We start from the raw sequence: 27,263 nt of genomic DNA on the forward strand, positions 1-27,263 counted from the left end.
GCCCATATGGGATGCCGGCACTGCAGGCAACAGTCTCACCCACTACACCACAGCACCAGGCCCTCAGTCCTATTTCTTGATCATGGGCATATCAGGGAAGTTATGAAAAGGTAACAGTTAAACTCCAACTTCCTGGGCAAATGGAAATACCAATCAAGAAAGGCAGCAGGAAAATAAAGCCAGCCCTCCTTCCTCTTTGTGAAAGCAGTTTCCCTCCTCTGTTAGGCGACCGGGTGGTGCCCCTTACCTGCTGTACTTTCTTGCTGCAACACACACACGCACTTACAAAGGCAGAAGTCACAAAGCAATGCAAGCTCATCACCTGTGAACGGGGTGCTCTGAGTCCTCACGGGCTGTCGACCGGCTAAGGCGGCCTCATCTCGCACCCCAAAAGGGGAAGGCACGGTCTCCACGGCAGGGCTTTCCGCTATGAAGGAGTCAAAGTCGTCCTCCTCCTCTTCCGGCTCCTTCTTCCCCTCCTCCTCCTGCTCCTGCTTCTCCTCGGTGCTCCCGGCTTCCTTCCCAAGCTCCTCTTCTGGGAGAAGCAAGGGGTCGGGCGTGGGGAAATGCTCTTCCAACAAGCCCTCGGCGCCGGAATCCAGCTCTCGGATGATCTGGTCGTACTGGGCAATGAAATCTTCGCGCTCTGGACTAGCAGGTGCCGGGCTGGAACTGTGCTCTGCCTCAGAGTCAGGGGGTGCGAACTCTGAGGCTGGGGCTCCCACAGGCCCCTCGTCTCGCTCTGGTTCTGAGGACACGCTTTGAGGCAGGTCTGTGCTGTCCCTGTGGCCATCCTCCTCGGGATCCGTCTCTGGCTGGGGGCTAGAGAGGGGGCCATTGTTGAGGGGTGCACTCTGAAGCTGGGGCTGGGCTACGGCGGCGGGCGGCCTTGTGGGTTCCTCCCGCGGACTGCTCGCATCCTCAGAATCCTTCTCAGCACACAGCCTGTACACCATCACATCGTCCTGGAAGTCCGACTCTTCGATGTAGGACCCTTTGAAGAGCAGGATGGCGTTCCTCTTCATCTCCTGGATGTGCTTGGGGGGCTCGACAGGCGCAGGGGGGCCTGCTGTCTCCACATCATCATAAGGCCCAGGGGAGCCCACGTCAGCCCCCGAGGAGATCCCAGTGTCATAGCTGTCATCCCACTCCAGCTCTGACTGGCCCTTGTCCTTTCTTGGAGCCAGTGGTGGCCCGGTCTTCCTGGGGAGCTGCTGCGGGATTCTGAATGTAGGGTAGGATGGAGCAGCACCACCGTCCTCCGTCAGACTCTGGAGAAACATCTCGGGGTCCGGGGAGTCTCCGTCATAAAGGGCAGACCAGACACGGCAGTCTCTCATGCAGTGAAGGATGTTGGTGTGGGCCTCCCAGAGGTACTGCAGGTAGCTGATGTCCAGGGCTTTCCCGTACTCCACGATGCAGGCTGATGGGGAGAACTCCTCAGGGAGCTGCTGCTCCACGGCTCCTGCAGTGAGGCAGAGACCGGTCAGCACAAGAGGCCTGGGGACACCCTCAGGGAACGGGCAAAGGCTCATTCAGGCTGAGACTGGCGAGCCAGCAATTTCATGTACAATAATTTCTACTTCAATAATTTTTTAAAATATCTACTTATTTATTTGAAAGGCAGAGTTACAGAGACAGATGGAGAGAGACAGAAAGAGAGAGAGCTATTCCATCCACTGGTTCACTTCCCAGATGGCCACAACAGCCAGGGCTGGGCCAGGTGGAGTCAGGAGTCAGGAACTCCATGAGGGTTTCCCACATGGGTGCAGGAGGGGCCCAAGCACACAGACTGTCTTTCACTGCTTTCACAGGTGCATTAGCAGGGAGCTGGATCAGAAGTGGAGCAGCCAGGACTCAAACCGGCACTTACATGGGATGCCAGTGTTACAGACAGCAGCTTAACCCACCACACCACACCACTGGCCCGATAATTTCTAAGTGATAATAAAATGGTTAGATTTTCAGAACACCTTCACGGGGTTTGGCACTTGATCCAAAAGTTAAGCTGCCCCCGTAACACCTGCAGCCTATATAGGAGAGCTTGGATTCAAGTCACAGCTCTATTCCCAACTGCAGCTTCCTGCTAATGCATACCCTGGAAGGTAGCCATGAAGGCTCAAGTACTTGGGTCCCTGCCACCCATGTGGGAGACCCAGATTGAGTTCCTGGCTCCTAGTTTTGATCTGGCCCAGCCCTGGCTGTTTCAGGTATTTGAGGAGTGAATCAGTATATCTCTTTATCACAGTCTCTCGCATAAAATGAAAATAAAGAAATACATATATATATATATATATTTTTTAAAGATTTTATTATTTGAGAGGTAGAGTTACAGACAGAGAGAGGGAGAGACAGAGAGAGGTCTTTCATCCACTAGTTCACCCCCAAGATGGCCACAACAGCCAGAGCTGAGCTGATCCAAAGCCAGGAGCCTCTTCTGAGTCTCCCATGCAGGTGCAAGGACACAAGTGCTTGGGCCATCTTCCATTTCTTTCTCAGACCACTACAGAGAGCTGGATCAGAAGCAAAGCAGCTAGGACATAAACCTGCGCCCATATGGTATGCTGGAGCCATAGGCAGGCACTTAGCCTACTACACCACAGTCCACACAACCCTCCTTTTTTAATTTTAAAAAAGAATATCTCATCAAAGACATAAAACCAGTATTTGCCATCAGCAAACCATTACCTGGCATCAGCCATTAGAAACCTGACAGACAACCACAGCAACCTTGCACAGTATTGAGAGGATTCCAGTGGGTAACATACCTCCTGCAGGACTAGCCACAGAGCAGGTAACAATGTAGCAGTGTTTGGCTTTGACTCTGAAGTAGGAGGCCTATAATGCAGTACTTTGAGAACCAGCTTCCCAAAGAAAAATTTTGGATTTTTAGGAAAGCCCGTTATTAACTCATTGTGGCTTCCTCTGGCTTCTGAAATGGGGAAGGGTATCATAGGGTCTCCTACAATAAAACCATATTTGCTTCCAAAACAGGCATTTTAACCTAAGAATGCTGCTTATGTTACCATATGACTGCCTTTGATGCTAAACGTTCCAATTTCAGGGGCCCACACTGTGGCACAGCTGGTTGGTTAAGCCTCCACCTACAATGATGCCGGCATCACAAATGAGTGCCAGTTGGAGTCCCAGCCACTCCACTTCTGATTCAGCTCCCTGCTAATAATGCACCTGTGAAAGCAACAGATGTACTTGGGCCCCTGCACCCATGTGGGAAACTGGGATAGAATTCCAGGCTCCTGGCTTCAGCTTGTCCCAGCCTTGACCACTGCAACCATCTCGGGGGTGAACCCAGTGGATGGAAGACTTCTCTTTTGGTGTCACTCCCTCTCTGTAACTCTTTCAAATAAGTAAATAAAACTTTTTTTTTTTTTAAAGTTTCAACTTCAGGACAGAGAGAGGTTGTCCTAACAATTAAGACACAGGTTAAGATGCTCACATCTCAGATGGGAGTGCCTAGATTCAGTACTCCCCCCACCCCACCAGCTCCTGAGTCCAGCTTCCTGCAAACTTTGGAGGCAGCAGCGATGGCTCAAGTAGTTGCATCCCTGACACCCACGTGGGAGACCTGAATTGAATTCTTGGATCCTGGCTCAGCTCAGCCCCAGGCATAGCAAGCATTTGAGGAGTGAACTAGCAGATGGGATCTTTCTCTTTATTTTTAAAATATATTTGAGAGAGATAGACATAAAGTTCCACCTTACACAGATACATTTGTCAAAACACCTGCACATAAGTTTATATTTTCACTAAGGGTTGGGGGGAGACTCAGACAAGAAAAAATACGTACGTCCTACCACTTCTTACACATCTAGTGGGTTGCAGATGCTTTAGCAAGGCTAAGTTAATTCTCCCACTAATCCTATATGGTGGTTATTTTCTCTACTTACAGATGAAGAAACCCAGGTTCGGAGACAATACCCAACACCAACCATGGCAGAGTCACAATTCAAGTACGGGCAATCTCAGGCCACCCCCCCTCCCCACCCCGGTTCTTACTTTGATGCCACACCTTTGCAAGCCTAAATCTCTACCAGGGAACAAGCACTTGGCCCAGCAGATAAGACACCTACAACTTGCACTGGTGCGCCTAGGTTGAATTCCTGGCTTCAACCCCCGACTCCAGCTTCCTGCCAACACATACCCTGTGAGGCAGTGGTGACGGCTTCTGCCATCTTCATGGGAGACCTAGACTGTGTTCTGGACGCCTGGCACTGGCCTCATCCCAGCCCCACAGATGGAGGCTGCCTCCAGCAAGCACACACACTCACTCTTTCTACCTCCCAAATAAATAAAACTTTTTAAAAAATAAATGCATCTCTACTAGACTGGGTCAGGAATAAGCCTTAACAAGACAAGTTTTCAGATCACTAGAGTAGAGAAAATTCATTTCCCTCTACTGCCAAAACATTACTGTTGCTCTATTATCTACTTTAAGTAAAAAGCCATCAGAAACTACTATGTCACATGCCACATAAAGATGCTTCAGTGAACAGTGGGCCTGTATATGTACACTGGTAGTTCCCTAAGATTATACTGCAGTGATGTCAAGGCCATCACAGGCTTTGTAATTACTTGTATACTCCATAATGTTCACGCAATGACAACGTTGTCTAACCATAAATTTCTCAGAACGCGTTCTTATCACATGATGTAGGTCTGCACTAGCAGTATTTTTTTAAATATTTATTTTATTTATTTGAAAAACAGAGTTACACAGAAAGGTAGCAAGAGAAAAGTCCTCCATCCACTGGTTCACTCCCCAAATGGCAGCAATGGCTGGACCTAAGCTGATCTTCTTTCAGATCTCCCATGTGTCTGTAGGGCCCAAGAATTTGGGGCATCCTCTGCTGCTTTCCCAGGTGCATTAACAGGGAGCTTGATCAGAAGTGGAGCAGCCAGGACTCTAATCAGCACCCATACGGATGCTGGTGCTGCAGGCTGGGGCTTTAACCCATTGCACCACAGTGCTGGCCCCTGCACTAGAAGTATTTATTAAGCACATACTATATACCAGGCAGTCTTCTAAGAACTAGGAGTCTTAACTCATTTATCCTTAAAATAATCCTTTGAGGTAGGCATCATTTTAGAGATGAGGAGAAAAGTTTAGAAAGGTCAAGTAATTTGCCTAAGGTAGTGACAGAGTCAAGACTCACAATGCTAACTTAACTACTGCACAAAGATCCTGTAGCAAACCAGCTACTACACAGCCTTCTATCCATTTGGGCTTTTATCTGCTGCAGGGAACTCCAGAGGCAGTAGCGGGGACAGAGTTTGAAATAAGGGAACCTACCTTGTGTGTAACCTTGCACAATTCCTCCCTCAGAGTTTGTTTCAGCTGTAAATGGGAATCCTACCTTCTTCAAAGCGTGAGCTGATCACACAGGTAATGAAGGTGTCAAGTAATGGACAACCATACATTTAATTTGAATTCTGAATTCTGAGGCAAGGTTAGCCACAGAATCATTCCTGAAACAGCTTTCATAGTACATTTGAAGTCATAAATTTTGAAGTATGTTTTAAAAAGTAACTCTTAGATGAGAAAGCATGATATCCACACTGGTCTGCCTAACAAGAAAATATCTTAAAGATAAAGCCACATAAATGTTTCATTTCCATGCATACATTTTACAAAAAGACAAAGAACCAGTAAGACAACCTTTATCTCTAAAAATTACATTTATATCAAATATGCCAATATTTTCTTAGTCAAGTAGCCTGGCTCTTAAGATACATTTTACCTCAGAGGACTGTAGGAGAGTGGAAAGACTGACATTGCTATAGGAATATCAGAACACACTTGAGTCAATCCCAGGACTGTGCCATTTCCTTCCTACTGGTCACAGGACAGGCAGAACGTCTCTGAACTAAAAGAGCCACATGAACGTCAAAGCTGGATGCCCAGCTTCTGATGCTGGGGAGGGCAAAAGCTGACAGAATGGTCAATTAAATGCTACTTGTACAAGGTGAGGATTCTAACTCCTGTCAAAAACAGTTAATGTTGCCATACCATAAATTTCAAGGTCTACAGTGAGTGATACAACTATTGACAGGCAAACAATCCACAAATCAGTCACTTAGAAAATGAAAATAAAAGTTATTTCTTGGATTTGGCCAACTCCACTCCATTCATTCCCATTTGGTTTCAAAAGCCACATGAGTACATGAGTTCATGTTTGGATTCCGAGGAAGTCACCAGAAAGCCAACTTCAAATAAAGGTCCCTATCAGCTGACCAGGTGATGGCCAAGGTCTTCAATGAACACTTATCACAAAGTGTTTGTAAGTTCTTAGGGAAGAGAAAAAGACCCCTCCTGGGCATTTCTAAAACCAACGGGACTCTACATTATATCAAGACTACAAGGAGGGATGGAATTTGGCATGCTTTTATTTAAAATTCACTAGCGAGTTCCTACCTGAACCATCTTGTGTACACTTTGACCACAGGATATAATCCCTCTCTTGGTTCCCAAGCGTCAGGGTGATCCCGCTGGAGCAGCAGACAGGGGTCAGGGCGAGCAGCTTGGCGGCAGAAACAGAGTAACAGTCCCTCTCCTTCAAGGCGCGCCTTTGACTCAGCATCATGTGATGGCAGGGGATCAGATACCTGGAATGACAAAGAGCAGTATTCAGCCTCTGCAAGGCCCGAAACCATGGTCGAGACTGGTGGTGGCTAGAGCAGACTCACCTCTGCCTCGCTCAGACTACCCATCCATCAGCTACGCGGGTTGATTCCTTTGTTTAAAAACATGTTAAGGCAGTCTTTCTTGTGCTAGGAGAGCCTCTTTACATAGCATTCAGAAGGCTTCTCAATTTAACCTCCGGGAACTTCCTCATCTCTGGAAAGATCCTTTTTGCCTCCCTGCCTCTACACCCACTGTACACTTCACCTGGAGCGTGTCTGCCCTGTTCTCCGTGGAACGAATGCTCTGTCATCCTGCAAAGGCTCGAAGGCCAGTTTCAGTGTCACCTTCTGTGGGAAGGCTCCCTGGCTTCCTGCTCTGAGACAGCATTCACCTCTCCCTCTACAACGTTCACAGCCTTCTACTGAAGCATTATTGCCCTGGGTCACAACCATCTCAGCGTCTGCCTCTTTGATCTGAATGTGCTACCAGAGCAACGACCTGCTGCAAAAGCTCTGTCGTAAAATCCCAGAAACTCTGGCTCACGGTGAGTACTGAATGAGAGCAATGCACCACTATGCCATAGTGTAAGCCTCCTCTTATGTTCTTGTGAATGACCAGTGGAAAATACAGCGGCCAAGGAGTCTCCAAGGAGCACTGGGCCCCAGGCCCCTTTGTGCACAAAATATTTTTGGTGTGACCAAAATTACCTTAGAGGCATCATGAACCCAGAGACAAGAAAATCTGGGCAATCATTCCTGACACCCCCAGAGCACATGGGGAGAGCAAAGTCTGTTTAAATGCCTTTCTTTCTTACCAGGGAGAAAGCATCCTGTTAGACAGAGATGAAGCTAATGGGATCAAGGATGCATAGCCAAGCCAGGCACCACATACGTGTGCAGGAGCCAATTCCACAACAGCCTCAGCCCTGTGTGAACAGTCACAACCTTGCAATAAACCTGAATGATTGTTTCTACATTCAACATTCAAGAAAGAGGCGATGCAAAGGGAAACAAGCTATGATTAAGGTTTCTGTGGAGAAGATAAAAAGTACAACTTTCAGGATATGTCTTGAGGCCTGTAAACATTAAGCTGTCTCCCATTGCTGCTATTGATCTAAAGGAGGAAGACCCAAGCTGATATAAATGACAGATCCACACTGCAAGAGCCTGAGTCAAGGAGGAAAAAAGATTCAATTCTCTTCCTGGTACTTTACGCTAAGCGTTTTAATGACACCTTCCAGGTAGGAAATGACAATCTTGCCACTTACCCTTCAGTTCTCAGAAAAATGAAACCATCTATCATGTACTCTGCCCACCTAGTGTAGCTGGGTAAGGGGCTTCTCCTGCTCTCCCTCTCACCCCCTCTACCCACAGGTGTATACATAATTAAACTGTGACATACTAACATCCAGACACAGTCACTCATGTATGCGTGGTGCCATCTGTTCTCATAAGCTCAACTTCAAGAAAACTGAAAGTTAAGAAAACAAAAAGAGAAGATGGAGAAAGACAGTGTGGGAAAGGGACAGGTCTGTTCCAATTATTGGCTTAGCTCTGGGGACCTGTATCTGAGCCCTACTGGAGGGAAGTGGATGTTGGAAGCAGGAAATGAAGGTGTGCTTTCTCATGAGGATCTCTGAGTGGAGATGCCCTGGTGACCAGGAATGACGCAGGAAGAGGGACCCTCTCCCACCTCTATCTGAACACAGCACTGCTGGGGATCAGTAGGCACCAAGAACAGGCAGTGTTGCTCCAGCAGCGCAGGAAGGGGCTACGGGTGCATGGTAGGGACAGAGGTGAGAAAGCACCAACCAAAGGGGCCAGAGCAGGTGAAGAGCCATGGCAGACACCGGGACAACTGAGGGAGAGACAGACTTGCTCATGAATGCGTATAAAGCCCTCACTTAGGAACCCCTAGAGAAAATGATGGCTGATGTCTTGTAGAGGGCCAACAGCTGACAGGAGGTGGCTCAGCTGAGGGCCAAGGAAACCTTTCCTGTGGCTGTTGATGTGAATTCTTGTTTTCCCTTAGGCCAGTGAGGCCGAGGGAAATTCAGATTACATAGGACTTACTGTAGCCTTATGTGATCATTAATTATTTTAAAAATAAACTGGCTTGGTGCTTTTATATACTTCAGGAAATAACGACTGGCAGATCAAACCAAGTATATTTCGTGATTTAAGTTGATATATAAGGCCGGCGCCGTGGCTCAATAGGCTAATCCTCTGCCTTGTGGTGCCGGCACACCAGGTTCTAGTCCCGGTCGGGGCGCCGGATTCTATCCTGGTTGCTCCTCTTCCAGGCCAGCTCTCTGCTATGGCCCAGGAGTGCAATGGAGGATGGCCCAAGTGCTTGGGCCCTGCACCCGCATGGGAGACCAGGAAAAGCACCTGGCTCCTGGCTTCAGATCAGCACGATGCGCCGACCGCAGTGCACCAGCCGCAGCAGCCATTGGAGGGTGAACCAACGGCAAAAGGAAAACCTTTCTGTCTCTCTCTCACTGTCCACTCTGCCTGTCAAAAAATAAAAAAATAAAAAAGTAAAAAAATAAAAAAAAAGTTGATATATATACATTTCTACGGAACACTGAAAGCTAATAAGGCTATTTATCAAATACTACCAGTAGAGAGCTTGAAACTGTATTAGAATAAACAGTTAATGGGAATTTGCAACTTTGCAAAGACATGCTTGCAGCAGAAACTAAAAGTTTCTTCTGAATAAACCCAATGGAGGGAGACCCCTTATATGTAGGGAGAGGTTCTATGAAACTGGAAATGAAAAAACCCTGGTATTCAAACAGGTAGTTCTGCTGTGCCTGCAAAATAAAGGATCATCCCAGAGGGAAATGGAGAAAAACCACACCTTGACCCGCTCTTGTCTTCCCATCACTTTCAGGGAAAGATTAAAGAGGTAGAATGAATGCAAATGTCAAATATCAAAATAAGGCAGTTGTTGATGGCAGAAAAATCCCATAGGAATTTTGTACAGGTATTTATCATCGAGCTATCTTTTCATTTATACTATCTTTATTTAGTTTGGGAGTTTTATTTCAGAAAGCAGTAAAAACAATCAGAGACGAAAGCATAGCTGACTGTAGAGGTCCAGATTACTTGAAGCCATCCCTCAATACAGCAGGAAAAAAAACACATTGTTAATATTGTCCTCCCTGTTTTCATCATCTCTCCAATCCTCCACAACCCTGGGGCTACTTCCCTTTTTATCACTCACTCAAGTAGATCATCTTCACTTCTGAAACAATCCAGTGACAAGCAACTGATAACAAAGCACACAGACTGCTTACTGCTATGCTGGCAATGAGAACTTGCGTGTGTGTGTGCCCACATGCGCACGCATGGTTGTACCTTTCACATAACTAAAAATATATAAACTTCAAAAAAAAAACATAAAGTAGTGAAGTACAATGAGGCAAGCAAAATGCTTCTTCTGAGATGATGAGAACGCCAGCAATGGACCAACAGGCAACGTTAGTGAACTTCAGAAGATGGCTTGTTTTCAAAGACATGCTGGTCATATATCTCCCCTAGTCGTCTTCCCTGAAGTCTGGCTGGGCTTCTCTCCCCTCTCCTCCTGACCCCTAATCCTGTGCAAGATGGAGATGCTTCTGAAGTACACATACAGCTTCTCGTGCAGCCAGGCAGCCTCTATCTGAACCTAACAGGCAATGCAGTTCATAAGCCTGACAATGGCCCAGTACTTCTGGGGAAAAAAATCTTACCCAGAATATTCAGAAATAGCACTGAAGGCATAAAGGAATTAAATTCTGTCTAACCTAGGACACTCCAGGCTTTGGAGGTGATTTGCCACTTATTTCCTACCTGCTTTTGGTCTATCCTGCATTACATCCATGGAGGCAGACAATTTCTCCTCAGTATTCTGCTACCCAAATTAGCCTCTTTTGGGATACACCTTATTTCAACCTATGTTTCTGACATTTGCTAAATGTAAGAAATTTGTATTAGTTAGAAATGGATTATCATTTCAAAATGTCAATAATTAAGAGTATTTAAGTTGCAGCAAAAATTGACATATAGCTATTTACTTATCACATAACAAGTAACTTCATTAAAAGCACTCACATAATTCTCACTGCTCTACTGCCTCTCAGATCTATGAGTTTATCATACACATTCAAATGACTGCACCAGTAACAATAAGAGGTGGATTATAAATCTGTTTTTCTTATGTACTTTACAATAAAGTTTAAATGACTAGAAGAATAAAGATTTTTTTTTTTAACAGGCAGAGTGGACAGTGAGAGAGAGAAAGGTCTTCCTTTGCTGTTGGTTAACCTTCCAATGGCCGCTGCGCTATGGCCGGCGCACCGCGCCTATCCAAAGGCAGGAGCCAGGTGCTTCTCCTGGTCTCCCATGGGGTGCAGGGCCCAAACACGTGGGCCATCCTCCACTGCACTCCCTGGCCACAGCAGAGAGCTGGCCTGGAAGAGGGGCAACCGGGACAGAATCCGGCTCCCCGACCAGGACTAGAACCCGGTGTGCCGGCGCCGCAAGGCGGAGGATTAGCCTAGTGAGCCGCAGCGCCGGCCAAGAATAAAGATTTTTCATTATCCTTGCTTTTAGTACAGATTCTAAATCAGAAAAGACAGTGTATTTTCTAGAAAATTCCCCTCCCTTAAAATCATGTAATACCTAACAGTGCTCCAGATCCTTTTCACAGTTATTAGTATCACTACAGTTGACCCTCTCAATAACTCTATGAGGTAGTATACCCCAAAACCAAGATAGGGGATGAGTAGAATCAAATCAGGTCAGAGGAAGGAGCTCAGGGAACCAGTGGCTTCGGTGTGCCCGTTATGTGTCCAGGCTACTTGTATGAAAGTCCTCCTACGGGGCCGGCACCGTGGCTCACTTGGTTAATCCCCCCACCTGTGGCAGCCGCATCCCATATGGGCGCCGGGTTCTAGTCCCGGTTGCTCCTCTTCCAATCCAGCTCTCTGCTGTGGCCCGGGAAGGCAGTGGAAGAGGGCCCAAGTGCTTGGGCTGCTGCGTGCATGGGAGAATGGGAGGGGGCACTTGACTCCTGGCTTTGGATATGCACAGCGCAGGCTGTAGCAGCCATTTAGGGGGTGAACCAACAGAAGGAAGCCCTTTCTCTCTCTCTCTCTCTCTCTCTCTCTCTCTCTCTGTTTCTCTAACTCTACCTATCAAAAAAAAAAAAAAAAAAAAAAAGTAAGTCCTCTTATTCATGCCCCTCATGAAATCCCCCAGGCAGCATGGTGGAGTTAAAGATAGAGGCAGCACTCAGTAATGAGCAAAAGGGAAAGAAATCTCATTATCATCACCCCCATCCTCATTAAAGAATGGAAGGAGAGACTGGCTCAGACAGCAGGACAGGTGGTCAAGGCTATCTCCGAACCTCATGTCCAGTATTTCCCCCGCCATTATTCCAACTCTAAGTTTGTGATAACATGTCTTTCAGGTACTGCCCTCGGAAATTATTTGTCCTTACTCACCATGGAAAGGATTATCCATCACTTGGTCATGTATGTATTTCAACCATGAGATGATTTCTTCACCTTCACAGTGTGCACAGTGGGATTCTAACGAAGCCATTGCTAATGCTATTTCTGAGGACAGTTTGCAATACAAGACACTTGCTATATATGCAGGCAAAAGGTGATTGGTGCTTACCTTATAAACGTCACTAATCAGCCAGTCAGCAAACCTTCCAGCACCTGGGCTAAATCTGACTTTTTCAGTGTACCTGGAAGGCTGGTGTTGGCCAGGAGGTGACCCAGAATGGGCAAGTTCTGCACCTCCTGATCAACACCAGGCTTTGAGGTGGAAAAAAAAAAAAGACAGACACCTGCCTGTCCTGCCATCAGAGTAGCAGTATTTAAGAACATTTAAATACAATCCTATTTCACCCATATTGGAATAAAGGCCTTGTTTTGGCAATAAAAAAGGCTTTCCCAGGTCCTCCCGGATTTCATTCAGGCCTAGCTAATGCATTCTGTCATATCGGTAGAGACTTGATGGGGAGCTGAAGTAATCCTTTTTAGATAGATAACTAATGTTCTACCCAGACTACCCAGGGTGTGTGTTTATGATCGGATTTGTTCTCTGCTAATGCCTTAAGATTAGTTACTCATGACTTGATCTAAACCCTTCAAAAGTCCAAAAAACTCTTTTAAACTTAACAAACTACTAGGTGATGCTCTCCCATGAAGTAAGAACTCTGTAAGGTCCTCCACAGGAGGCCACCACCTACTGCTTCAGTCTCATTTGTAATCTCTCCCTAGTCCAGGATGCTGTAGCCACAGCACAAACCAGTGGCACTCTGAGCCTCCAGGAAAAATCCCCTGCAGAGTTTGTCAAAACACAGCTTTCAGGGCCCTGCCTTGCATTTCTGACTCCACAGATCTGGGAGGAGGGCAAGACTCTGCATTTCTAGCTGGTTCCCAAGCAGTGCCTTTACTGCTACTCTCAGGCCCCAACCTGGACACTCCCCAGCCTTTCTAGAGCTACCTCTTCAGACACCTATTACATCCACCTGGGATGCCTTCTCCTTGGTGACCACTACTCAAATCGTGACCCCCGTGTGAACTAGGGAAAGCTTGTCTCCTTCCTTCTCTCTCTGCTCTCAGCTTCATCCACCCTCGCTCCCAAAGGACAGGTCAAAGGAAGGGTCAGAAATTCCAGTGAGAAAGCAGAGGGGAGTGCGTGTTAGAGGATCCTGGCTGTCTCACTTCCCCCTTTTAGCTTCCACATTGCTAAGAAGGGAGTGCAGGAGCACAAGCACTGGCCAACTCACCCCCTGGAATTTCTGTTTTCTGCAGTGCCAGGGAGGATCTCACTTGAGGAGTTAATTCCAAGATTCAGGATTTGAGCTTAGCAAAAAAAATTTTTTTTTAAAAAAGGAGGAAAGAAGTATACCACTGTCTAGTCTGAGGTCTGGAAAACGCTGCACTGGGATTCAGGAGCGAGTCCTGAACTAACAGTGAAGCCTCATTACTTGCCTTCACAAAGAACATGCTTCCCTTGGGGATCCAGGGAAGATGATACATAGCAGGCCCCGGTAGGATCTGGTGTTCCTCAGTCCCCTACCCAAATCACCAAAGTAAGGTAAAGTTAGGGGCACTACACTTTGACTCACTGTTTTCACATGCCAGCCACTTCATGAAACCCTTCCCACCTGTAGTACTGAAGGAAGTACTACTACCTTTGGCTGCCCAGTCTGTAAGTCCCTTTCACGCCATCTGCTCCCTGCTTTACTGTTTCTGAATTACACACTACAAGTACACATGAAATATTTACTGCATTTAGCTGGAAACACTCAGATTAGATCATGTACACTGCATGTGTACCAAAGCCAAAGTCTAAGTATCTAATACCAACAGCATTTCTTCGTTGGAAAAAGTGGAATAATGTCCAAGTTTTTTTCAATAATGGATATCCTTGGCACCAACATTGTGGCACAGCAGGTTAAGCCACAGCCTGTAATGCCAGCATCCCACATGAATGCCACTTCAAGTCTCAGCTGCTTGGCTTCTGATCCAGCTCCCTGCTAATGCACCTGGGAAAGCAGTGGATAAGGGCCCCTCCACCCCTGCCAGAGACCCAGGTGGAGTTCTAGGTTACTGACTTTGACCTGGCCCCGTTCCAGCTATTCCAGCCATTTGGAGAGTAAACCAGCAGATGGAAGACCTGCTTTCTCTACCTCTCTGCCTTTCAAATAAATAAATAAATCTTTATTTAAAAATAAATAACAAAGATCCCTATTAGGAGAAAAACATTCAGGTATGATACACAGGAATTCTCACAGGACTTCAGGAGATTTCCAAACATTCCATCTATTATTTCCAGAAGCATGTTTTTAATATAACACATGTGGCCCCCAGGTACTTTTAATAGTGAAGTTAAAATTAACCTTGGGAAATAATGCAGAAATTAAATTGATGCTCTTGAAGATTTTCTTCCCTAGAAACATGGCCCTTAGTAGCTTCTATTACCAAAGTAACATAAAATAGTAATAGTACAGAATGAATTTTTCTTGAGAGGAAACAAAAAAGGCAACTCACCTTAGAACCAGTTGTAACATCACATCTTCACAATGTAAACCAATGAGAGTTCTGAATAATGCCAGGGACACCACACAAAGCTGGGAAGCAATCAACACATTCTATTTCAGATACTGGAATGGTAACTCTGCTCCCCACAGACGGCAAATCATAAATAAAATGACCTCTTTTTTTTTTAGCACTTTTGATAAAAACCATGCTACTGCCAGGGAGAATGTGTATTCAGGATATCTCCTTGTAGGGTTTGATTAGAAAGCTAATACCTGGAATTACGCTATCATGCAAAATTAAACTCCTACAAAAATGCCTATGTTCACGATTCAAGTCTTAATGATCCAGATAAACATGTCCCCTATGTCTCCCCCAATACACATACACTGACATAGATCTGCTGTTCAGCTAATTTGTTTTGCTGTTATTTTCAAATATGACATTGGCTACTTATAAGACAGGACTCACAGGGAAATGCATATAACCTGGCCATCTCTCCCTTTAGAGTTCTCAGCTCCTAGACTCAGTTTCTCTGTTGCCTTTGGGGCTAACATTCTCCTTAGTTCAATTTTCTGTGGTGCTGAGAGGGTAGTAATGTACTTTTCTCAGAAGTTCATTAAAAAACAAGAAGCATGGGGCTGATACTGTGACACAAGTCAAGCTGTGGCCTGCTATGCCAGCATCCCCTGTTAGTATACTTTGAGTCCTGGCTGCTCCACTTCCAATCCAGCTCCCTGCTAACGCACCTGGGAAAGCAGAAGATTATACAAGTAATTGGGCCCCTGCCACCCACATCGGAGAACCTGATGGGAGTTCCAGATTCCTGGCTTGGGCCTGGCCCAGCTCTGGCTGTTGTGGCCATTTGAGGAGTAAACCAGCAGATGGCAGATCTCTCTCTCTGTCTCTCCCTCTCTGTCACTCTGCCTTTCAAACAAAAATAAATCTTAAAAAAATTTTAAAAAGTCTTTTAATCTCACATTTTCAAAGAACAAAGATAAACTCCCAACTAGGGAGATACCCAAAGATATATTATAAAAATCATCATATCTTTTGAGAGGAAGCTTTTATCAATCTTCCAGGCCATTTAAGTAATTCAAGTTCTCATTTTTCACATAGCAGAATAAATACTGGTCTGTCTTCCAGAAAGGATGGGCTTAAAACCTGGTCAATGAAATCCAGAACAGCATTGCAAATAAATAGCTGTATGCGGACTATCCCACAACATCTCTTATACTCAGAGCAGGCTAGCCAGAAGCAACATACTCTGTCTCATTCTAAGTCTATGCACGTGTTATTCCTAGAATGCCTTTTCCTGCCTTCTTCACAGGCCGACTCTTACTTATTCCCAAAGGCCTAGCTTAGGCATCATCTGCCCTTGGGAAATCTTTCTGTTCCTTCTCACAATACAGCCCCCTACCTCCTCTTTCCCCCATACTTAGTTAGGTATCCTTATCTATTGCCATAGCAATTCCTGTAAATCACCAGGGGTGTTCAGCAGGGTATATGAGTATTTACCTTTTTAAAATTGAGTTATAGGAAATCTTTGTTCTATGTATGCTCTGTGCTATCTATGAAGTCTTTGTACCTTAGGAGATATGATTTGTAAAGTTTTTCCCACTGTTTTTTGGATTGTCTTCAATTTCTGAAGGGTGTCTACTGAAGCAAAAAAGCACTTAATGTTGATGATGTCCAGTTTATTCATTCTTTTGTTGCTTAGGCTTTTGCTGTCTTGCCTAGGAAATCATTGCCAGTGTCATGAAGATTACTCTTATGTTTTCTTCTAAAGGTTTTATAAGTTTAGCTTACATGGAGGTTTTTGATCCATTTTAAATTAATTTTTATACATAACATGAGGTAAGGGTTTAACTTCATTTTTTGCATTTAGATATCCAATTGTCCCAGCATCATTTGTTGAAAAGATTATTGTTTATTCCATTGAATGAGCTTTAAACCCTCATTTAAAACTCACTGACTGGGGCCTGCGCTGTGGCACAGCAGGTTTAGTTTCTATCTACAGTCCCAGAATCATATATGGGTGCTGGTTTGAGCCCCAGCTGCTCCACTTCTGATCCAGCTCCCTGCTAATGGGCCTTGGAAAGTGGCGGAGGATGGTCCAACAACTGCTTGCCCCCGCACCCACATGGGAAACCCAGAAGAAGCTCCTAGCTCCTGGCTTTGTCTTGGCCCAGCCCCTGGTCATTGTGGCTATCTGGGGAGTGAACCAGCAGATGGAGGATCCCTCTCTCTCTCTCTGCCTTTCAAAAAATGAAACAAACAAAAAAACTCACTGACCATGGATACATAGCATTCTTTTTGGACTCTCGTTGATCTGTATGCCCATCCTTATAGAAGTACCACAGTTTTGATTACTGTAATTTTGTGGTTAAGTTCTGAAATCAGCAAGTGTTAGTTCTCCAAACCTTTTTTTATTTTTTCAAATTTGTTTTGGCTATTATTAGTCTTTTGTACTTCTACATGAATTTTCAGCTTATCAATTTAAACAGAAGCAAGCAAGGGGTTTAATAGAGAAATCATGAACTCTAGAAATAATTTTGGGAAGTACTTATTCCTATAGTAACAATATTAAGTTTCCTAGTTTATGAACATGGGATATTTCCCACTTACTAAGGTCTCTTTTAATTTCTTTCAGCATTGTCTTACAGTTTTCACAATATGTTTTATACATCTTTTGTGAAATTAACTCTTTATTTTTTGATGCTATTATAAATGGGATTGTTTATATTGTTCCCTTATATTGTATAGAAATAACAATAAATCTTTCTACATTAATCCTGTATCCTACAATATTACCAAACCCATTATTGATTCTGATGTTTTATTAGCACATTCCCTGTTTTTCTGCATGTAAGATCATCTCATCCTCAACTACAAAATGTTTTACTTCTAAAATGAGTGTTTTTAATTGTATTTTATTCTTTAACTGCCCTGGCTACAACATCTAAGTACCACACTGAACACAGTTGTTAAAGAGTGGACATCTTTATCTTAGCCTGCTTTACTCATCATGAAGCTTGATGTCAGCTCTGAGTTTTTCATAGATGTTCTGTAAGACTGAGGAAGTCTCCTTCTAGTCCTGGTTTATTAGGTATGTTGATCATGTTGAATGTTGTCAAATGCTTTTTCTGTGTCTACTGAAATGATCATATGACTTCTTTTATCTTGTTGACATATTACATGAATTGATTTTCAGATTTTAAGCCAGTTTTGCAATTCTGCTTTGATAAATTCTACTTGAACATGGTGCATAATCATTTTCATTTATTCTGGATTCTATTTGCCAGTGTTTTACTTAGAAATCCTGTGTCTGTATTAATAATTGATATTAGTCTGGCCAGCACCGTGGCTCAATAGGCTAATCCTTCGCCTTGCGGCGCCGGCACACTGGGTTCTAGTCCCGGTCGGGGCGCCAGATTCTGTCCCGGCTGCCCCTCTTCCAGGCCAGCTCTCTGCTGTGGCCCAGGAAGGCAGTGGAGGATGGCCCAAGTGCTTGGGCCCTGCACCCCATGGGAGACCAGGAGAAGCACCTGGCTCCTACCATTGGATCAGCGCGGTGCGCCGGTCGCAGCGCGCTGGCTGCAGCGGCCACAGGAGGGTGAACCAACGGCAAAGGAAGACCTTTCTCTCTGTCTCTCTCTCTCACTGTCCACTCTGCCTATCCAAAAAAAGAAAAAAGAAAAAAAAATTGATATTAGTCTATAGTTTCTTTTTTCTTAGGATTTCTTTTCTTGGGATAACTTTGTCTGATTTGAAACCAGGATAAAACTGACTTCATATAATAAACACTCCTTCCTCTTCTATGTTTTTAAAAATTTTGTAAGAAATTTATATTTTTAAAAATATAGTAAAAACATAATATCAATCATTTTTGAAAGCATAATATTCACATTGTTATACAACAGATCTCTAAAATGTGTACATGTTGCAAAGCTGATAAATGACGACTCACTAACCAGTAAACAACAACTTTGCAATTTTCCTATAACCTAGGCCTGCTAACCACCACTCTACTTTCTGTTTCTATCAGTATAACTACTTTCGGTACTCCACATGAACAAAATCATACAACTTGTCTTTTTGTGCCTGGGTTACTTCATTTTGCACAATATCCTCAATGTTCAGCCAGATTGTAGAATGTGACAATATCCCCTTCTTAAATTTTGAAAAAACTTTAATATACACATACATAGTATACATATCTACAGGGTACTATGTGATGGTTTGAAACATATATACATTGTATAATGTCCAATCAAGGTAAATACATGTATCTCCTCAAACAGTTAACATTTCTATATGGTGGGCCGGTGCCGCAGCTCAATAGGCTAATCTTCCACCTAGCGGCGCCAGCACACTGGGATCTAGTCCCGGTCGGGGCGCCAGATTCTGTCCCGGTTACCCCTCTTCCAGGCCAGCTCTCTGCTGTGGCCAGGGAGTGCAGTGGAGGATGGCCCAAGTGCTAGGGCCCTGCACCCCATGGGAGACCAGGAGAAGCACCTGGCTCCGGCCTTCGGATCAGCGCGGTGCGCCGGCCGCGGCGGCCATTGGAGGGTGAACCAACGGCAAAAGGAAGACCTTTCTCTCTCTCTCTCTCACTGTCCACTCTGCCTGTCAAACACACACACACACACACACACACACACATTTCAATATAGTGAAAACATCCAAAATCCTATATTTTTAGAGAGAAATATCCAGTACATAATCTACAGTATCACTACTTTGTGACAAAACCTCAGAACTGCTCTCTAACTAAAACTTAGTAATCATTAATCCATCTTTTCCCATTTTCCCATCTTCTCTTTCCCTCCCCAGCTTCTGGTAACACTTGTTATTATTTTTTTTTCCCAATGATTTATCTTATTTATTTGAAAGAGAGAGAGAGGTAGAGAGGTAGAGAGGTAGAGAGAGAGAGAGAGAGAGATGTCTTCCACCTACTGGTTCACTCCCCAAATGGCTGCAATGGCCAGAGCTGGGCCGATCTGAAATCAGGAGCCAGAAGTTTCTTTTGGGTCTCCCATGTGGGTGTAGAAGCTCAAGCACTTTCCCAGGCCCATTAGCAGGGAGCTGGATGGAAAGTGGAACAGCCAGGACTTGAACCACGGCCCATCTGGGATGCTGACGCTGAAGGCCAGGACTTTAGCCCATTACATATAGCACGGGTTCCATCTGTTATTCTTTTAAATTCTATGAGATCATTTTTTCTTAGACTCACATATAAATGAGATCATGTAATACTTGTCTTTCTGTGCTTAGCTTATTTCACTTAACATAATTATCTCCAGTTCTATCCATGCTGTTACCACCTTCCTTTTTCAAAGTTGTACATCATATTTTCTTTATCCATTCATCAACAAATATCTAGTTGGCTTCAACTTCTTTCTCAGAGAAAAAGTTTTCAATCTTTTATCCCTATCTATGACATTAGCTATGGGTTTTTCATATATGGCCTTTATTATGCTGAAGTTGTTTCCTTCTATTCTCAATTTTTATATATTTTTATCTTATTGTTATTATCTATTTCATTTTTTTGCTCTCATCTATATTATTTGCTTCTTTCTGCCAACTTTGAATTTAATTTGTAAAGTTATACTATTGATTTAACATCTTTTTTTTTAATATGTGTTTACAGCTATAAAAACCCCTTTTAGCACTGTTTTCTCTGCATCCCATAAATCTGGGTATGTTGTGCTTTCATTTTCTCAAGATATGTCCAAGTTCCCTTATGACTTCTTTAGCCCAAAGCTTAGAGTGTATTGTTTAATTTCCACATATTGTGGGTTTTCTAGTTTTTCTTCTGTTGATTTCTAGTTTCATTCCACTGCTGTCAGAAAAGAATACTTTGTATGATATCAATCTTTATAAACTTGTTAAGCCTTGTTTGATGGCCTAAACTCTATCTATCCAAGAGAATGTTCCATGAGTATTCTGCTGTTGCTCAGTGGAGTGTTCAGTATTTGCCTGTTAGCTCTAACTGGTTAGTAGTCTTGTTCACATCTTGTTTCTTTATAATCTTCTGTCTGGTTGTTTTTCACATTATTAAAAGTAGGGTAATAAAGTCTCCTAGTATTATTGTGCAGCTCTCTATTTTTCTCTTCAATTCTGCCAATGCTTGCTTCATATATTAGGCAGCACTGATGTTAATTGCATATATATATATATATAGAGAGAGAGAGAGAGAGAGAGAGAAAGAGATCTATAATTGTTGCATCTTCCAGTGGTGAACTGACCCTTCTTTGTATCTTATGCTCTTCTGTGTCTCTTTATCTTAGAGTCTATTTTTAAAACACAGGTATGGGGCAGGCAAGCAGTTAACTTGTTGGCTGAGATGCCTCTGTCTCATATCAGAGTACCTAGGTTCTATGCTCACCTCTGGCTTCTGACTCCAGATTCCTCCTAATGCAGACCCTGGAAGGCAGCAATGATGGCTCAAGAAATTAGGTTCCTGGCTCTCAGCTTTGGTCTTGGCTCAACCCTGGTCATCATAGGCATTTTGGGAGTGAATCAACAGATGAGTGGGTTGTGTGTGTGAGTGTGTGTGTGTCATTGTGTTTGTGTTTCTGCTTCTCAAAGTAATTATAATAAATTGATCTTTAAAATAAAGCACAGGTGTGACCACTACTGCTCTCTTTTAATTACCATTTACATGGAATATTTTTTTCCCATCCATTGATCCCTTTCAGCCCATGGGTATCCTTGGATCAAAAGTTAATGTCTTATAGACAGGATATTCTTGGATCTTGTTTTGTTTATCCAGTTAGTCAACCTATGTCTTTCAATTTGGGTGTTTAATCCATTTATATTTAAAGTAAGTACAGATATGGAAGGATTTCCCGTTGCCATTTTGTTGCAGTTTGTATGTCTTACAGTTATTTTGTTCTTTTTCCCAACCAAAAGACAACACATTGGACAAGTTCACTCTTCTCTTTTCCTTCCAAGGGAAAAGTCAGTGGTTAGGAGTTTTCTCCAGATCTTGCCACACAGTGCTGAAAAGAGGGAGCAGATAGGGCAGGTAATATGAGTACTCCACCAACTTTCCTATGTCTCTTCTTGACTTTGCACTGCAGCCTATTAATCAATTTCTAGGGTTCTCACAAAGGCAATTTGGTCCCTAAACTTTTGTTAACTGAGTATCTATATAAGAGAATAAGGACCTAGTGCTTCCTATTCCACTATCTTGCTGATATTACTTTTTAATTATTCTTTTTTAAAAAGATTTATTCATTTATTTATTTGAAAGACAGTTACAGAGAGAGTTAGAGACACAGAGAGAGGTCTTCTATCTGCTGGTTCACTCCCCAGATGGTCACAATGGCCAGAGCTGAGCCCATCTGAAGCCAGGAGCCAGAGCTTCTACTGAGTATCCCATGTGGGTGCAGGGGCTCAAGGACTTGGGCCATCTTCTACTGCTTTCCAGGCCATAGCAAAGAGCTGGATCGGAAGAGGAGCAGCCAGGACTAGAACCAGCACTCATATGGGATGCCAATGCTTCAGGCCAGGGCTTTAACCTGCTGTGGCACAGCGCAGGCCCCCTTTTAATTATTCTTTAAATGTTTGATCTACATTTTCATTCATCTCATTTCCCTTGCTTTGGCTCCTCAGTTATTTTGAAGTATATTAATTCATAAATGTTTATGAATTTCCCAAAATTAGTTCTGTCAATAATTCTGAATTTCAATCCATTGTGATCACAGCACATGTACATGATTTCAATCCTTTTAAAGTCACTGAGGCCTGGTGTATGGTCTGTGTTGAGAATGCCCCATGTACTCTCAAGGAAAGTACGCATTTTCTTGCTGTAGGTGGACTGCTAAATGAACTTTCTCCTCAGTATAACATTTTAATTCCCTTAATGAGTTTTTCCACTATATTTTTTGCAGTTATTTTCTTAGTGGCTGCTCTAGGGCTTCCAATGGATATTATCAGAATCTTCCAATCAGATAACATCAGAATCTATTTCAAATTTATACATTAGCTTTGGTGAAATATAGCAATATTACTCTATAGATCTATTCTTTCTTCCCCACTTTGTGCTATTATTATTGAACATATTACATCTACATGTGTTACAAACTCAATGATATTCTTTAGCTTTTAAAACAATAATTGCAATTAAATAGAGACAGCCTTTGGGGAGAGGTTGTTAAGGGTGGCACTAATGGCTTTGAAGGTTGATCAGAGCTCCAAACTAAGGAATGACCATCTGAATTCATACTTCCATTTCAAGACACTCATGGACAGAAATAATGATCTCTAACCCCAGACTTGATCTATTCTATTTCCTTGGTTCTATCTACACTTAAGTCCATATGTATTCCCTGTTTTCTTACCCCCTAATAAGTACATTCTACCTGTTCTGTAGCAGAAAATGTCATTACAGACAGAAATGAGAGAAATAGCCTCTGAAAGGCAGTGAGACCAACCCTACCCGACAGAAGAACTCCTGATGGCAAAACTCAGGACTGAGTTCATCTCCACCCTAACAAAAAGAGTTTTTAAATAGCTGCAAAAAAAAAAAAAAAAAAAAGAAGAAGAAGAAGAAGAAGAAAAAGGTGGGGGGAGGGGAGAGGGATATAACACACTCATAATTTCATTCCGAAAACTCCCCTGAAATCTGAATTGTGAATTCCCTTCTTCTGGTGCTCTCCTTACCCGAAATGGGGTGTTGATTCGGCTTGTGAGAGTGTCTAGAATGTGGACATTCTCATGCTGGTGCAATAGGATAAAGCGGAGGAAGATCTCAAGTAGAGCTGGCTCAGAGATGCTACGCAGGAAAAGGTCCAGATACGCAGTTGTGGTCATGACCTCCTCCACAGTCACCTGGGACCAACGACACAGTAAACACAGGTGGAACATCCCCTCAACACTCTGGTATATGCCCCCCATTGGCCCCTGGCCTCTCCACAATGACCCCATCAAGGTAAAGCCATGTCTGCCATGAAAACCCACTTTAGTGCTTCATCGGAAGCCCATAACCTATTCACATTCCACAATACCTCATGCTGCTTCTGCCCTTTAATTCAGTAAGGGTAAAGCAAAGGCATGAAGAAGCAATTCAAGTGTTCTGACAACTCTAATCATCAAATACAGTTCAAATATCATAAAAATTTTAGAGTGCAATCAAAAATGGGAAACAAAGATAATGAAAAGTATTTATATTGTTAGTAAAGGATTAATTAGAAAGCTTGGCACTACTTGTTTAATCATTAGTCATTCAATAAACATTTATTGGGATCTGCCATGTACACGGAGCCAAAAACATAAGAATGTGTTTTACATACAGGAAGATGGGCTATAACAAACAAAATGTTAACACAGTAAATTGCAAAGGAGAAGTACAGAAAGTGTCACAGATGTTCAGATGTGTTTCTGGAGAGTTGTATGTCAATTTTGTATAACTGAATAGCATACATAAAGTGTTATTTATAAACTGCTATATAAGCTTACTGCCTATAAAGTTAACCGTGACTTTTTATAATAAAAATTACTATTTTCCACCTGGTATGACTTTCCTATGCAGTAAAATGTCAATCTTTTAGTGAACAAGACTATGAAGAAAGTTAAGTTTTTCAAACAACTGAAGACTCGATGCTTTAAGCATCAAATTTTTAACCTTAAACATTCTGATTCATAATATTCTAAGAGCTACTCCTAAAGCAAAAGGCACACCACTTGACGACTAGAGGTCATCACTGGGATCATCAACTGCCCTCCTTGGGCATACAGAACCACTCACACTTGAATGCATGAACATTACCTAAGAAACAGTTCAAACCTTCAGATTTGAACTATTCAAATACTTCAGAAATCTTAGAAATCTCCCTGCCATGCATCTAATGCACTTGACTCTAAATGAAACAGCTGCAATGCCTGTGAGTGATGCCTTCTCTTTTTTCCAGTGCTCCATCTTCTTTCTCCTTTTAAAAGTGTTAACCATCACTTTATTATACCATTACTGTGCCATTCCTTTTAGACGACATTCTCTTCCCCTTTTAATTTTCTCCTTTCAAAATCCACAGATCAGTTTAGAAACCAGATGTCCAGATCTGCTAGATAAGTGTGGAGAGGCCTTGTGCAGATGCATCTGTGCATAAAGGCTTGGCAATATCTATTTTGGCTGCTTAAAATTACTTTTTAAAAGTTCCTGATGCTCAGCTGTGCTCTGGATAGATGAGTCCAGGTGGAAAAGATACTACTACATCAGATCAGTTTTTGCCTGCTTTTGCCCGTTTTCTTGATCCTAAGCAAGGCATGCTTATGTGCTCCATTTGAATCCACTTTCTCAGAACCTACTGAGGACTCACAGGGCAGTGCCCTGAGTGGCTAGAGTGCAGGCAGCATCAGAGTGCAAATACCCTCCTTCCCCAATCCCACCCAAACTCTGTGCTGCCTGAGAGCTCTCAAAACGTTCAATACTCCACTGTGTCCTCTAATGAACTTTAAAGGGCTCTCAGTAGCCCAAATATAGCAATGGAAACAGGAAAGCTTCAGCCACTTGACAAACTGCATTGAGAAGTGTGCTTCTCACAGGCTGCCCTTGCTTCTGAAACACACTGCTTCCATTCTTGTGTCTCCCGGTGTTCTCTAGTCCCATGCACATGGCCCTCCTCCCACTGTCCTGGCACACAAACCCTGTCATTTTTCTTAGTTATCCTGGCACAGGGGACAGAGCCTGGCTCATAGAAGGTGCCATTCCTGAATAAATGACAGTCCCCAAGGACCTAGCAATTTGTACTTGCCCAGAGTTCAGCTTAATGTTTAGTTCTTCCTTATCCTTTACATGTTGTCCTGAAGGCCCCAGAGGGTAGAGAATTTTGGGTTTTTTATAAACATCCTAAAATAACTGATGACATGAAGTATAGTTAAGGGGGAAAATGACTCACCACGACTACAAACATGTACATAGTCCCATCAGTTCACATCCACTCCACTACTAAGACTTCAGGATCCTTTAGCAGAAACTTAATTCAAAATTATTTAGGCAATGGCCAGCGCTGTGGCTCAATAGGCTAATCCTCCATTTAGCGGCGCCGGCACACCAGGTTCTAGTCCCGGTCGGGGAGCCGGATTCTGTCCCAGTTGTCCCTCTTCCAGGCCAGCTCTCTGCTGTGGCCCAGGAAGGCAGTGGAGGATGGCCCAAGTGCTTGGGCCCTGCACCCCATGGGAGACCAGGAGAAGTACCTGGCTCCTGCCTTCCGATCAGCGCGGTGCGCTGGCCGCAGCGCACCGGCCACGGCAGCCATTGGAGGGTGAACCAACGGCAAAGGAAGACCTTTCTCTCTGTCTCACTGTCCACTCTGCCTGTCAAAAAATAAAAATAAAAAATAAAAAAAATTTATTTAGGCAAAATGTAATTCCCTAACAGCCTGGATAACTAGAGACAAAGTACTATAGTGTAATCAATCCACATGAACCATACAAGTAGTTTCTGTAACACCACATTTTCAACTCACCCAGTGAGTACCGCTGAATTGATACATCACACAGAATTCCAGGAGCTTCCTTTGTACCAAGAATGCAGCATCAGCTTTCTCCTTTGAGTTACACATGACCTTAATAAGCTCAAAAGCACAGCAATAAATGCCCTAGGATGTAAGTCTCAGTCTTTCGGGGCCAACATGAAAGGAGGGCATTAAGCATCCCATCCATTGTTTACCACTCTTTGGGTGGATAAATGAAAAGATTTTATTTCTTTTTAGAAATCAAAGCTGCTGTTAATAAGCTAAGAGGATTTAAGAAAGCAATTGGAGAGGGAGCATTTATATAATGAGCTATAAATATTAAAAACTCAATTCCATTAAGCATCAAGTTGCAAACTCTTTATTAAAAAATGTTGAGGTCACACTCACCTTAAACTAATAGGCAAACTAAGAAAATCTGGTTTCCTTCTCTTTCCACCTCTTCCTTCTACCATATCCTCAGAGCCTGCAGAAGCCTTTTTATCCCAGAAAATCATTTTCTGCCCCATTATTTTACTTTCAGAAACTTCTTCTAATCCCCCCAAATAGGCAACCTCCTTAACGAGGATGAGACCAGAGCCTAAGTGTGATCACTTGAAGGCTAAAGACAAACCACCAGGGGAAGATGCTCTGCTGTGCAGAATGTGAAATGGAATCTTCCCCCAAAGAAGTATTAGCAAAATAGAAAAGCAGCATCCTCTTCGTGTTCAGTTACGACGGACAATCAGTGGCTAATGCAAGACTTTTTGCTTTATAGAAGATTATCAGTATTTACATATTGTGATGTATAGAGAATTGCCAGCAGCTACAAATTTACACAGAAGCATGGATAAGGTTCTAAGGTACTCTCATATCATACACAGTAATAAAGTTAAAGCATACTAATAAAGCTTAAGAATGTTATTGCCTACTAAAAGCTAGCCACAGTGATTAGAATAACCTAAAGAAAATTCAGTTTCCATGAACAAATAATTATCTTTGACAAGAAAAAGACAACTGTAACCTTAAAGAACGTACCTGTTCAGACCCTCTTATGTGATTTCATTTTTTGCCAAAGTTCTAGAATGAAGTCCTGACTTAGATACTGCATTTT

At 43.3% G+C, this 27,263-nt stretch overlaps 1 protein-coding gene across 3 annotated transcripts in view; it reads right to left on the reverse strand.

Annotated features, from left to right (window-relative positions):
* The window catches only part of FHIP1A (FHF complex subunit HOOK interacting protein 1A), a 290,881-nt gene that overhangs the window by 15,630 nt on the left and 247,988 nt on the right, over positions 1-27,263 (reverse strand). For all 3 annotated transcript variants that reach the window (XM_002716896.6, XM_008267334.5, XM_017347298.4), the window contains 4 exons: positions 23,364-23,531; positions 14,703-14,782; positions 6,434-6,624; positions 323-1,465 (listed from right to left, as the gene is read on the reverse strand). In XM_002716896.6, the coding sequence (XP_002716942.2) occupies positions 323-1,465; positions 6,434-6,624; positions 14,703-14,782; positions 23,364-23,531 (1,582 nt within the window). The remainder of the gene's footprint in view (positions 1-322; positions 1,466-6,433; positions 6,625-14,702; positions 14,783-23,363; positions 23,532-27,263) is intronic.

This window comes from Oryctolagus cuniculus, chromosome 8, assembly GCF_051225735.1.
Source record: "Oryctolagus cuniculus isolate XC-2025 breed Fujian yellow rabbit chromosome 8, ASM5122573v1, whole genome shotgun sequence".
Taxonomy (NCBI): Eukaryota; Metazoa; Chordata; class Mammalia; order Lagomorpha; family Leporidae; genus Oryctolagus; species Oryctolagus cuniculus.